The 13,813-nt window shown below is 38.3% G+C and overlaps 1 protein-coding gene and 1 gene segment (V, D, J or C); both read left to right on the forward strand.

Moving 5' to 3' along the window:
- LOC114569119 (immunoglobulin gamma-1 heavy chain-like) overlaps positions 1–3,344 on the forward strand; it is an 81,877-nt gene extending 78,533 nt beyond the window's left edge. Inside the window, 4 exon segments of the C gene segment in view lie at positions 469–765; positions 1,874–2,215; positions 2,317–2,637; positions 2,816–3,344. Coding sequence covers positions 469–765; positions 1,874–2,215; positions 2,317–2,637; positions 2,816–3,204 — 1,349 coding nt within the window.
- A 2,139-nt stretch (positions 3,345–5,483) lies between these two features.
- Positions 5,484–12,551, forward strand: LOC114569118 (uncharacterized). The gene is made up of 15 exons (XM_028598960.1): positions 5,484–6,250; positions 6,378–6,689; positions 6,912–7,205; positions 7,301–7,612; positions 7,697–7,981; positions 8,171–8,467; positions 8,563–8,874; positions 8,959–9,243; positions 9,433–9,729; positions 9,825–10,136; positions 10,221–10,505; positions 10,668–10,994; positions 11,482–11,760; positions 11,947–12,095; positions 12,286–12,551. The coding sequence occupies exons 1-15, from the start codon at positions 6,196–6,198 to the stop codon at positions 12,292–12,294; spliced, it is 3,810 nt and encodes a 1,269-aa protein (XP_028454761.1). The 5' UTR covers positions 5,484–6,195; the 3' UTR covers positions 12,295–12,551.
- The last annotated feature ends 1,262 nt before the right edge of the window (positions 12,552–13,813 follow it).

Consider the following 13,813-nt stretch of genomic DNA (forward strand, 5'->3'; position numbering starts at 1 on the left):
ATCATACTGTTCATAACTGCTTAATTGACTAAAAGTTATACGTTTTTGTAACAATGACTGTCATCTGCTCAGTGGACGGTAATCGACTTTACAGCTTCATTCCTTCTACTTAAAAATGACTAATTATTACTGTAAAAATTGTGCAATTAAAGTAATTGACCTATTTATATATAATAATAATAATAATAATAATAAAAAAACTACCACAAATAATATTATTGAAGGTGCTAAACTTTAGTGCAACAAACATCTAAATAAATGTGATAGGGAAAAATAAAGGTCGGTTTATGGAGGGCACTTGAAATCTCCACTTTCAACATATTACAAGGTGATGCATTAAATACTGTGCTGTGAGTTGATAAATACGCTATTTATCAACTCAATTGTCTTCTCTCTGTTTTAACCAATGCTTGGTGAAAATTTTAATTTTTGTATTTTAATTACACGTATATGTTTTTCCTTTCTTAGCCACTCCAACTGCACCAGCTGTGTTTCCGCTGATTCAATGTGGTTCTGGGACCGGAGACATCACTCTTGGCTGCCTTGCCACCGGCTTCACACCCTCCTCACTGACCTACGCATGGAACAAAAATGGGGCTGCCTTGACCGACTTCATTAAGTACCCTCCGGTGCAGAAAGGCAACGTTTATACTGGAGTCAGTCAAATCCGAGTGAGCAGACAGGACTGGGACGCAAGGGAGACTTTCAAATGCGCCGTGGAACATGCATCAGGACAGCCACAAGAGGTTATTTTCCGAAAGATAGGTAAGACCCAGGTCATTTATAAATGCCTTTTGTATGTATGTATTAATTATATGTATCTTTTTTTTTTTTTTTTTTTTTTTTTACAAATTTGGTAATAGTAACTGAAAAATAATAACTTTAGGTAGAGTACAGTATCAAACTCTCAGTCAAAGAAAGTTTAATATTTTACATTGCAGTGAACATAGTAATACAGTTAATTTACAAGTTCCAAAAACTTTTGTTGTTATAAAATGTAACAATAGTTATATGTAAACAGCACAATTCGCACAATAAATTTAGTTTTCTAGGTGCTTTATGCAGAAAATTAAAAAGAGACGGTAACAATAATGGTAATAGAATACAGTCATAAATAAGTGTTAGGTAATAATAAGAAATAAATCTCTATTACTTGGTTTTGTAGATTTCCAAGAAATGTTATTAGAGGCTGACTCTACCACATATTTATAAATTTATCCTGAGCTTGTGTTCAAATGTTTGAACTGAATTTAAAAAAAGAAGAAGCAATAATTGGCTTAAATATTGTTGAATTAATTTTTTTTATTTTTTTTTTTAAACCAAACAGTGAGGTGGGAAGAAAAGGCTAAAGCTCAGCTGCTGACTCACTCTATTGTGTTCTTTACTTATATGCTGTATGTCCTCTGCACCTTATTGCAGTGTTCTGCTTCTTTCTGTCTGTCTGCATAATCCTAGTTTTTCCAGCCTGTTTCCGCTTTCACTGCATGTTGATAATAACATTCAAGCTGTGTTCGCTTTCCCGAGCAGTCAATATATATGCAGAAGCGTGCATTTAAACTCTGCTCTTCAATTTTGTAATTGTGATACTATGAAAACCTAATTTTCCTTTTGACTCTGTCTGCACAATTTAGAAACAAGCGACAGTAAGTGTTAATTTGAGGCGCATAATCACAATGTGCATATATGTGTGTGCAAGTTGCATAACATACAGTAGTTCAGAAAAGTGATAAACTCATATTTTGCAAGTCTATCATAAAATTTAGATTACATGAGCATTGTAGCACATTGTTTACCTTTGCTTCTGCATATATATATACTGTATATAGGATTCCCTGCTTCCGCATACAGATATTTGTGTACGTTTGTTTTTCAGTGGTGCCTTGTTATCCGCCAACCCTTAGCGTGTTGGCCTCCTCTGATGAGGGAACCGAGGCTTCCTTCTCCTGCTTTGCCAAAGATTTTTCACCAAAAGATTACGAGATCAAATGGCTGAAAAATGAAGAAGAAATTGTCAACAAAATAAACGAGATCCAAACACGTTTTGAGGGAAGAGTGGATGATAATGGAACTGCATACAGCGCAGCAAGTTTTCTCACGGTGAAATCCGAAGAGATGCCTGCAAACACCCAGGTTACATGTGAGTTTAAAGGGAAAAGTGGAGCGTGTCCTACAAAGATCAATTCAACTGTTATCTACCAACCAAAGCTTCAAATTGGTGAGTAAAGTTTCTATAAACATAATATGTAAATGTCAGTCCAATTCTTATGGTGTTTCAGCCATTTCTGTTTATTAATTGTTTATTAATTACACATTCAGGAGATGGAGCATGTCTTGAAAAAGATGTGGAGATAGATATCATAGAACCCACAATGGAGGACATGTTTTCAGAAGGAAAAGGAAACATAACATGTCAGGTCAAGATAAACAAACCATCCGTCACTGAAATTTCATGGGAGACCCACAATGGAAAACCAATACATGGTGCTTCAGTATCACCCCCACAAGGAAGTAAAGGTGTATTTAGATCTTCACTTCCCATCACTTATGACGAATGGAGCAAGGGGACAAAGTTTGTCTGCATAGTGATACATGACAATGTGGTTGATCCACTTAAGAAAACCTACGGAAGGACTGTCGGTAAGATTACTATCCATCAATTGTTCCAAAAAAAAAGTTGGTGTTTAATTCCTCTTGTCATGTCATCAAACCTGTTATGAGTGTGATTTCTAAATGTATTTTGTAGCATAGATTTCCTACAGTACTGCAGGTGTGTTTATCTGTAGAAGGAGCCCTAATTGTTCTCTCATGCTTGCAGGAGGACAGATTCAGCGTCCATCAGTGTTTATGCTACCTCCACTAGAACAAACTAAAAAGGAAACGGTGACCCTGACTTGCTATGTGAAAGACTTCTTCCCTCAGGAGGTTTTCGTTTCTTGGCTTGTTGATGACGTAAAAGCAGACTCAAAATTTAAGTTCCATACCACAAACCCTGTAGAAAACCAAGGATCCTATTCTGTTTACAGCCAGTTATCTCTCACCCTTGAGGAGTGGCAAGACAGTGACATGGTGTATAGCTGTGTAGTTCACCATGAGTCTGTGGTTAACACAAATAAAGCTATTGTCAGGTCCATCGGGCACAGAACATTTGAAAAAACCAACCTGGTCAACCTCAACATGAACATCCCTGAAACATGCAAGGCCTAGTAGACGTCATTCTGTGTCGCTGTGTCTTCTGCTGTTTGTTGTTTAATGTTTGTTGCTTGTGATTTGACATTGTGTTTGTCTTTTTAATGCAGATTCAAAATAAAAAATAAAAAAAAGCACTTTGCAACTCTGTTGATGTATGTCGCATGCTGTTTACGTCTTTATTTAACCAATATTTTGAGCTACATGTTTGTTGTGTGTGTCACAGGGCTATCCTAATGCAACACAAATTAGACGTAGCTATCACCATGTTTGATAACAATATATCAAACCTTTTTAACATCATATAGTATTCACTAGAATATCGCTAACTTTAGCCAACAATTGACCTTAATGAAGCCTATTTGTTCAATGTCATTTGTAGTCAGTGCAGTAACACTGTTTGTGTGACTTGTCTTCGTGTGTTTCCTCTACTGGGTCTTGCACCCCCAACAAAAGACGGATAATTGTTTAAACTCTAACTCCAGCTCTGTGGTCTCTCAGTCAAATATCAGAATATACTGATTCACAAGCCAAGTCATGCATGCCACACCAATAATGGGGTCTTTCAAAAGCAATTCAGGATCATTGTAGGATGATTGTAATCACCATAATCACATGCAAAACTATAAGGTCCTATGGTACACTAATAACAATGTAATAAGTAACAAGACATATGCTGCTACTGTTCTTTAAATTTATGTTGTAGATTTTATACTTTGACTGACTGACTGACTGACTGACTGACTGACTGACTGACTGATTAGATTCACTCCGACCTGTGAAGTTATAAAATGCATTACCCTACTACAGGAAATGAATCCAATTTGGTCATTCATGTAATTTGGTGATTTGTCTCATGAGCTAGCCTACTGTTTAAAGCGGGGTTTGTCCCCAGTATTAACTCAATAATTACTCTGCAATACGTTCAGACTTCATCGACCAATTGAACGGTGCCCTAGAGGCAGAAGAAGATAACATGGGAAGCACAGCCCTCACCTTCATCCTTCTCTTCCTCATCACTCTGCTGTTTACCATTGGAACCACTGCTATTAAGGTAATAAGGATTTTTATATGTTAGAGTTGTGCACATATTTGGATTTAACTCAAGCAGAAGAAGACAACCGAGTTAATAGTTGTATGTATTCAAACAACACAAATGGGTTGACAGTAAACTCCTCTAAGATGAGGAGTGAACATAGGTTGATACAGGGCATAGCTGTGATAGAAGAAATGTCAGTAACACATTATAACAATCATCGTAATCACATCGTAACTACCTCATTAAATATCATTATGCATTATTCATGTTTGACTACATCTTGTTGGTGTTATAGTTAATGCTGTAACAATCCCAAATTTTGCTGTACAATTAATTGTCTCAGAAATAATTGCGGTTAACAAGAAACTTGTCTCTTTCAGTCAAAATTTTAAAAAGTATTTTTTTATTTATTACTTTTGCAAACAAATTAAAGTTTTGAATGAATCCCAAGATACATCTTTTGGTTATATCCCTGTCAAGTGAACCAGATAACATAATAACACAAATACACAGCCTATGAATTAAATCATGCCTCTTTATTATCATAAAACATGTAGTTGTATTAGGGTCAAGTTCCAACAAATAACAATTGAAATAATAATAAAAAAGATATAGTCTGGCCAATAAACATTTATATAACTACAATTTGGCATATCTAATCTACCTGATCTACCAGTCATACGCCTTAAGACCTTAGCTAATATTGCTTAAGATTCCGCGATTATGTAAAAAAAAAAAAAAAATTATTTAACAATGTAATAATTGTTACAGGCCTAGTTATAAGAACCTTTTTAACCACTCTGACAAACAAACACAAATTCCTATCTCTTTAAATATTGATTTTTATACTCTATTATAAAAGTGCAGCGAAAGCTCAACTATCAATGACAAGAACAATAGAAATCTTTGTGAGGTATGATAGTTTTACAGATTATACTGGAGAGATGATTAATCAACTCTCTGGATATTGAGTTATTGTCTTAACATAAATTTAAAAAATGTTAATGCTATTATACTGAATTGAATATGCTGAATTATATTTATGTTGCAGGTATCACTATTATTGTGTGTTGAAAATTATCCCAAAATGTTTGTTTTTTTTCCTCTGGTAAATTAATATATATAATAATTGATCAATTAAGTACAGCAAACTGCAACCGGAGCCAGTTATAAATTTGTGTTTATGCCATATGTTGATACATTTATTTCACAATATTATTAATCTATATTTTTGTGTTTTATGTCTTTTCAGGTTAAATGAAACAAAGTGAACTTTCTGTGTAAAAGTATTTTTCACACTTCTTCTTATAAACTCATAGTTTCATGTAAGTAATCACAGTTGTCCTTTTTCATTTCATTACAAGAGCTTTGTGTCTTTTTGAAAATAAATTTTTAAATGAAGAAAAACATTGATGTTGCTCCTCCAGCCTTTTTTTCTCTGCCATTATTTTGAAATTGTTCATGCTCGCTCATTTTAAAAATATATAATTTCATTATGTTATGTTCCTATGTTCACCTCCCTAGCATCTGGAATCAACAGCCCATGTTCAACTCACTGTGTAAATTTGGAGATTTCACAGTCGGTTAGTTCTCCAGTCTATTATTATTAATAGAGTCGAGAACTAAAACCTTTAGCAAAGTCATGAGAGGCCATGTGAAATCTATGTGAACACACAATCTAAACTGAAATGATATATTTAAATGTGCACTCTGTTTCTCTTACTGGCACCACCACACCTCACACCTGGTGTCTGTGATGCACCGTTGCTCTTTGCATTGTTTCACTTCTGTATTTCGGTACCTTTGGGGACCTGGGTGTGACTCAATGCTTCCGCTTGCTGCTAGCCCTGATCACTCTGCCCCATCATGCTGCAACAGCTGTGCAACAGACCTCCAGCAATTTCTCCACCTGACTTTAAGCCACCAGACACTGTAAAAGTACAACTCTGCCACCTAGCCTAAATACAGAGATGTTACACTTAGAATTGAGACACCACAGTTGGTTACTTAACCAATATTTAAAAGGTATGTATAACTGAGAAAGATTAAATCAGCTCCTATTTTAAAAAAAAATAAATAAATAAAACAAAAGTCAATATCCCATGTTTAAAATAAGGCAATTAAAGACAAAATGATCTCTTTTCTATTTTAGTTGAACAGATCATCTATCCAAACATCACATTACACCCTGTCTGGGAAGGTGAATACGGGGCCTCACCAGTCAGACTCCTCTGCACCCTAAGAGGCTTCTTCCCAGACGGACTGAGTGTGGAGTGGAAGCAGGACAACCAGCCTCTAACTATTGCCACAATCACAACAAAGCTGCAGAGTGTGGAGGAAAAGACCTTCAGTCTAAGCAGTGAGATTGAGCCAAATAGGACTGTTTGGACATATGGCTCAAGTTTTACATGCAAGGCCATTTACAAGAATCAGGAATTTATAAAAAAAATAAGTATTTGTCAAAGTAAGTATGTGTGGCATATGTCTCACAGCACAATATGAAAATAGCTAATATATTTAATTTCATTTCATTTCATTTTATTTATTTATCTCAAATAATCAACAGTGATGCAAGGCATAACATATCATGAATGTTTTAAGATGAATGCATGTTGTAATAGATTGAATTTTAATTTAGTTTGATTTAGATTAGCATCTACAGCTAAAAACATTTTTTTTCCTGCAGTCCATGGAAGTGCCCCTCCTTCCATCCAAGTGGAGATCCCCAGCTTTAAGACAGTAATGACAGAATCCACTAAGTCTGTGAACGCAACATGTTTGGTTCCCACTGTTCTTGATGCCAAGGTGACCTGGCTGATGGATGAGAAACCGGGTACAACAGCGAGCCAGGACAAAAACACAACTCATATAGTCAGTAAAGTGACGGTTTCATTAAGTGAATGGAAAAAACTCAAGTCTATAACATGTAAAGCTGAACATAAGTGCTTCCCATCCACTGAGAGGACTGTGAGTGTTGCAGGTAAGATGACTATACAACATGAAAATCAGACGTCTTGTGACAGCAGAGAAACTAAAAGAATGCATTATGCTTTGTTTTCTTTCTGTATCATTAAGGGCCTGCAGTTACAGCCCCGTTGGTTGAGATTAGAAGATCCCTCAAAGATTTGCTGAAGATGGACGGCGTAGAGCTGGAGTGTGATGTCACACAACTCTCATCACGTGACCTGTACGTCACCTTTCAGGCCGACAATGTTGACATCTCTGACAAACAGTATGTTGAGCTTCCTGAAGGCCCAGGCCTCCATTCAATCAGCAGAAGCTTCTCTATCCCTACACATTACTGGAAGAAAGACAAAACCTTCAGCTGCAGAGTGAACCAAGGCTTCTCCGGCACCTTCAAGTCAAACTCCACTGGCAATATTTTTGGTGAGTTACTCTTCTTTCCCTTAATGACAGTTAATTTTATGTTTAGCACGTATTCATTGATGCACTGATTCATCTCTCCTTCAGTGGACCCATCAATGGAACTTCTTCTGGCCCCCAGTGAAGAATCAGAACAACAGAGGCTCTTATGCTCTGCATGGGGCTTCAGTCCTCAAATTAAATGGTCTACTGAGTCTCAGCAAAGATCTTCATCAACTTATGACATCAGCATGGGTGCAGATGGACGTGTGGCAGTAACCAGTCAACTTCATATCCCTCGCACAGAGTGGAGCACAGGGAAGGTGTTCACTTGTGAAGTAACTGACAAGTCTCTGAAAACAAATGTGAAAAAGGAGATCAGCCTCTGCTCAGGTAAAACTAAGTGGAGTCACAACCCCAGCTGTCTACCTAAAACAGTGTGGACATCCAAAAAGTGGTTTTGACTGAATTAGAAGTATAATGTCAGTATAGTCTTAATTTATAAAAAGGTATTTTAAATAGACGTAGTTTACTCAGGATTCTAGTGTTGCTTCATGATTTGTTTTCCTTGTTTCCTGTCAGTTTATTCAAGTGGCTCTCCTTTCATCCACGTGGAGATTCCCAGCTTTAAGACAGCAATGATGACAGAATCCACGGAATCCGTGAAATCAACATGTGTGGTCCGCACTGTTCTTGATGCCAAGGTGACCTGGCTGATGGATGGGAAACCGGGTACAACAGCGAGCCAGGACAAAAACACAACTCATATAGTCAGTAAAGTGACGGTTTCATTAAGTGAATGGAAACAACTCAAGTCTATAACATGTAAAGCTGAACATAAGTGCTTCCCATCCACTGAGAGGACTGTGAGTGTTGCAGGTAAGATGACTATACAACATGAAAATCAGACGTCTTGTGACAGCAGAGAAACTAAAAGAATGCATTATGCTTTGTTTTCTTTCTGTATCATTAAGGGCCTGCAGTTACAGCCCCGTTGGTTGAGATTAGAAGATCCCTCAAAGATTTGCTGAAGATGGACGGCGTAGAGCTGGAGTGTGATGTCACACAACTCTCATCACGTGACCTGTACGTCACCTTTCAGGCCGACAATGTTGACATCTCTGACAAACAGTATGTTGAGCTTCCAGAAGGCCCAGGCCTCCATTCAATCAGCAGAAGCTTCTCTATCCCTACACATTACTGGAAGAAAGACAAAACCTTCAGCTGCAAAGTGAACCAAGGCTTCTCCGGCACCTTCAAGTCAAACTCCACTGGCAATATTTTTGGTGAGTTACTCTTCTTTCCCTTAATGACAGTTTATTTTATGTTTAGCACGTATTCATTGATGCACTGATTCATCTCTCCTTCAGTGGACCCATCAATGGAACTTCTTCTGGCCCCCAGTGAAGAATCAGAACAACAGAGGCTCTTATGCTCTGCATGGGGCTTCAGTCCTCAAATTAAATGGTCTACTGAGTCTCAGCAAAGATCTTCATCAACGTATGACATCAGCATGGGTGCAGATGGACGTGTGGCAGTAACCAGTCAACTTCATATCCCTCGCACAGAGTGGAGCACAGGGAAGGTGTTCACTTGTGAAGCAACTGACAAGTCTCTGAAAACAAATGTAAAAAAGGAGATCAGCCTCTGCTCAGGTAAAACTAAGTGGAGTCACAACCCCAGCTGTCTACCTAAAACAGTGTGGACATCCAAAAAGTGGTTTTGACTGAATTAGAAGTATAATGTCAGTATAGTCTTAATTTATAAAAAGGTATTTTAAATAGACGTAGTTTACTCAGGATTCTAGTGTTGCTTCATGATTTGTTTCCCTTGTTTCCTGTCAGTTTATTCAAGTGGCTCTCCTTTCATCCACGTGGAGATTCCCAGCTTTAAGACAGTAATGATGACAGAATCCACGGAATCCGTGAAATCAACATGTGTGGTCCGCACTGTTCTTGATGCCAAGGTGACCTGGCTGATGGATGGGAAACCGGGTACAACAGCGAGCCAGGACAAAAACACAACTCATATAGTCAGTAAAGTGACGGTTTCATTAAGTGAATGGAAACAACTCAAGTCTATAACATGTAAAGCTGAACATAAGTGCTTACCATCCACTGAGAGGACTGTGAGTGTTGCAGGTAAGATGACTATACAACATGAAAATCAGACGTCTTGTGACAGCAGAGAAACTAAAAGAATGCATTATGCTTTGTTTTCTTTCTGTATCATTAAGGGCCTGCAGTTACAGCCCCGTTGGTTGAGATTAGAAGATCCCTCAAAGATTTGCTGAAGATGGACGGCGCAGTGCTGGAGTGTGATGTCACACAACTCTCATCACGTGACCTGTACGTCACCTTTCAGGCCGACAATGTTGACATCTCTGACAAACAGTATGTTGAGCTTCCTGAAGGCCCAGGCCTCCATTCAATCAGCAGAAGCTTCTCTATCCCTACACATTACTGGAAGAAAGACAAAACCTTCAGCTGCAGAGTGAACCAAGGCTTCTCCGGCACCTTCAAGTCAAACTCCACTGGCAATATTTTTGGTGAGTTACTCTTCTTTGCCTTAATGACAGTTAATTTTATGTTTAGCACGTATTCATTGATGCACTGATTCATCTCTCCTTCAGTGGACCCATCAATGGAACTTCTTCTGGCCCCCAGTGAAGAATCAGAACAACAGAGGCTCTTATGCTCTGCATGGGGCTTCAGTCCTCAAATTAAATGGTCTACTGAGTCTCAGCAAAGATCTTCATCAACTTATGACATCAGCATGGGTGCAGATGAACGTGTGGCAGTAACCAGTCAACTTCATATCCCTCGCACAGAGTGGAGCACAGGGAAGGTGTTCACTTGTGAAGTAACTGACAAGTCTCTGAAAACAAATGTGAAAAAGGACATCAGCCTCTGCTCAGGTAAAATGAAAACACAATCCATAATTACATCAATGTACATCAAAGTGTCATACTTTTTTTTTTTATTATCCATTAAACATTTGAGAATTGTTTTTCCTCATAATCAATTCTTGATGGGTGTTGCATTTTCTCCCTCTCTAATGTCACGTTCTTTTTTTCCAGTAACTCCAGCATCATCTCAGATGCTTGGCATATATGTTCAGGGACCACCACTCCAGGATCTTCAGAACAAGGGTCCGGTGACTATTACCTGTCTTCTAGTTGGCCCTTCTCTTAATGATTTCTCTGTCACCTGGAAAGTAGATGGGAAAAGTTATTCCCTCAATGTCCATAAGGAGCCACCAGTGAGTCACAGCAATGGGACGGAGACTTTGCGGAGTTCCCTCGATGTGTTAGCGGAGGATTGGCATGCATATAAACAAGTGTCTTGCGAGGCAAAGCATCGATGTTCCAACCAGAGCTACGAGGACCATATAAGCAAAAGCAGAGGTAGTCCCATAGAAAGCACATAATTATTTGCAATTGTTTATTGCCGTTTCTGAATTTGTGGTTCAACATAGTTTTTTTCCATAAAAAAGCACCATAAAGCACTTTTAAAAGCACCATAAAGGATGGGTTTGGTGAGCTGAGAATTTGCATTTAGCAAAATTGAAGTTGACGTCAATGTGTATCAGCCAATAGGCTACACATATATTTTAGGTGATTGTATGAGATAAAATAGACACTCAAAATCCGATCCTTTCTTTTCTGTACTGTTTTATCCACCTCAGCCTGCCATCATTGCTGCTCAATGTCAGTCATGTAAGCACAAGAGTAAAGAAGAAAGAAAGACGCGTATCACCTTTAGAACATTTGCTTTCACTTAATTAAAGGGATTTCATTTTTTATGAAAGCCTTCACATACAAATGTTCAATACAAATACAAATTCACAAAAAAAAACAAAAAAACGTATCTCACTATTTTCCCCAACTACAGTCACCCACAGCAAACCTTCAGCCATCTTGCTCCAGGGCTCTGGTGAACTTGTGTGCCTGGTCTCCACGTTCAGCCCTGCGTCCACTAACATCACTTGGTTACTCGATGGCAAGGAATTGTGGGACTACAACACCAGTGAACCCCACAGAGGCCCAAACGGAAAGTTCAGCATCCAAAGCCACCTTCATCTGTCCCAAGTCATCTGGTTACGTGGGGCAGTCCTCACCTGCATGGTGACACATGCAAACACCACCCTATTACTGAATAAATCGAAACCAGGTGCTAGTTTTCCCATTGATTCAAGTCTTTCTTAAACACATTAAAGACTGCATATACTAAGTTAACCACCTATAGCTTTTGTAACTGCATGTATTATTTTATTACTGAATCTTTGGAGTCCGTCTTCCAGTGTAACAAAATAAGTGTAAAAGTTAATTAACAAATCTCATTTTAATTCTTTCATAGATATTTTGGAGGACTTTAATTTCTTAGATGACACCATGCATGCTGAAGTAAACCAAGACAACGATGTGGAAAGCTGGTATATGGCTTTCACTTTTCTCGCTTGTTTCCTCATCTCCATTATCTATGGTGTCTTGGCTACCATGATTAAGGTAAGATTCAAGAGTTTTGGTATTTTAAAGTAATCTTCCAGTGCTGTAGTTCATATCACTGTAGGGTCGTATTATCTCACTTAAGTTTAATATTGTAATGATTCTGGAATACTAATATTTCCGGCTAGTTTCAATTTAGCATTTGTTTTGTCCCCCAGATCCTGACACATTCTCTGTTTTCTCCTTTTAGACTAAGTGATGATGATCAAAGGACAGATCCCATTTAATGATCCACATGTGGACTTTTGAGGATTGTTGATGCCAGATGGCCTTTCTAGTTTTAAAGTGTAATAAATTAATTTCTGCTACTTATTTCTTTTATTATGTTATGAAACTGGTTTGTACTATATTCATTTATTTGAATTGTCATATTGTTTCATGTTTGTAGTGCATGTGTGTAAGAGGAAAAAAGACAAAAATAAATAATATAAATAAATAAATACATGAAGCTTTCAATTCTGACTTTCAGATTCAAATACCAATGTAATGTGATGTAACACATATTCTATCACTGGACTCATTCTTGCATTTAAAAAATAAAAATATAAAAAACAGTTATCATAATTTGCTTCATTGATAACAATAAAACAAAGGATGACAAATGCAAAGTATACCATGTCACACGTGCGGCCCCCTGTATTATTCATATTGTCCACTAGAGTGAGACAAAGCTCCACATGCAGCAGTGGTGATTTGCCACCTCTGTGTGAAACACTAGTTGTGTAATAATTTGAAGATGCTGGCAGGCCTGAACTGGACTTACTAAGCAGTATGATACAGAGGTGCATTCACTTCAAAACCCAAACAAAGACTGTTTTTATAGGTCTTCTCTTCTCCATACATGCACACACTGGGTCACTGTAAATGTGTGCACACTCTGTCTTTGAGTTAGAGCTGCGTGTTTGTGTCTGCATTTGTGTACCTTGTGGGTTTAAAGGAATTCACATTTGGGAGGGATGACACTAAGCACATCCAGGCTTACTATTGGCTTCCTCTGGAGTGATATGGCACTGTGTGTGCCCTGATTGGCTGGGGACCCTTTGGCAGCCAGCCCAAATCTGTGATGCTGTTGCTGGGATGGAGTCACAGCATGCTGCTGCCAGTCTAAGTGCCAAGGCACTGGCAAAGGGGATGCAGGGCACCATGCCCAGCAGAGAGCGTCTCCCTGTCTAACAGCCCCATACCCCCATCCCGTCCTTTTATGCCAAGCCTGCCTCCCTCGGGATCCTTGCTTGACCCCTTTGGTGTGTCCATATAAACCAGGGACAAGTAACAACCAAACATCCTCACACACATGGGGCAACAATCTCTCTCTACAACTACTGTTGAAGCACAGATGAGCGAGGCACTCGACCACAAACTGCCCAGTGGCCAACAGTTGAAGGCTGTGGTTGAACTGAGCAGCTCCCAGCGTTAATTGTGTTGAACTGAATGTGAAGTTTAGTGTAGCGCTGAAAATAGAACAGTCACTATCTGGGAAATTAAGGTTTATCTTTATCTTAAAGTATGACTACTCTTGTTTTATCCTACCTTAGAATTATCAAGAGAGAAGCAGTCTGTTGAGCATTCAGACCTTTCTGTAACATTTCCTTTTAAACCATATCAGATAGGCTAATGGGAAGGGAAAAAGATAGGCAACAACATGTTTATAACCACGGTTGGTATAAGTGGTCATTCTAATAATGTTCATTAGAGTATTCACTGTATTTATTGGGATG

The sequence above is a fragment of the Perca flavescens genome, chromosome 15, assembly GCF_004354835.1.
Source record: "Perca flavescens isolate YP-PL-M2 chromosome 15, PFLA_1.0, whole genome shotgun sequence".
In the NCBI taxonomy this organism is placed as follows: domain Eukaryota; kingdom Metazoa; phylum Chordata; class Actinopteri; order Perciformes; family Percidae; genus Perca; species Perca flavescens.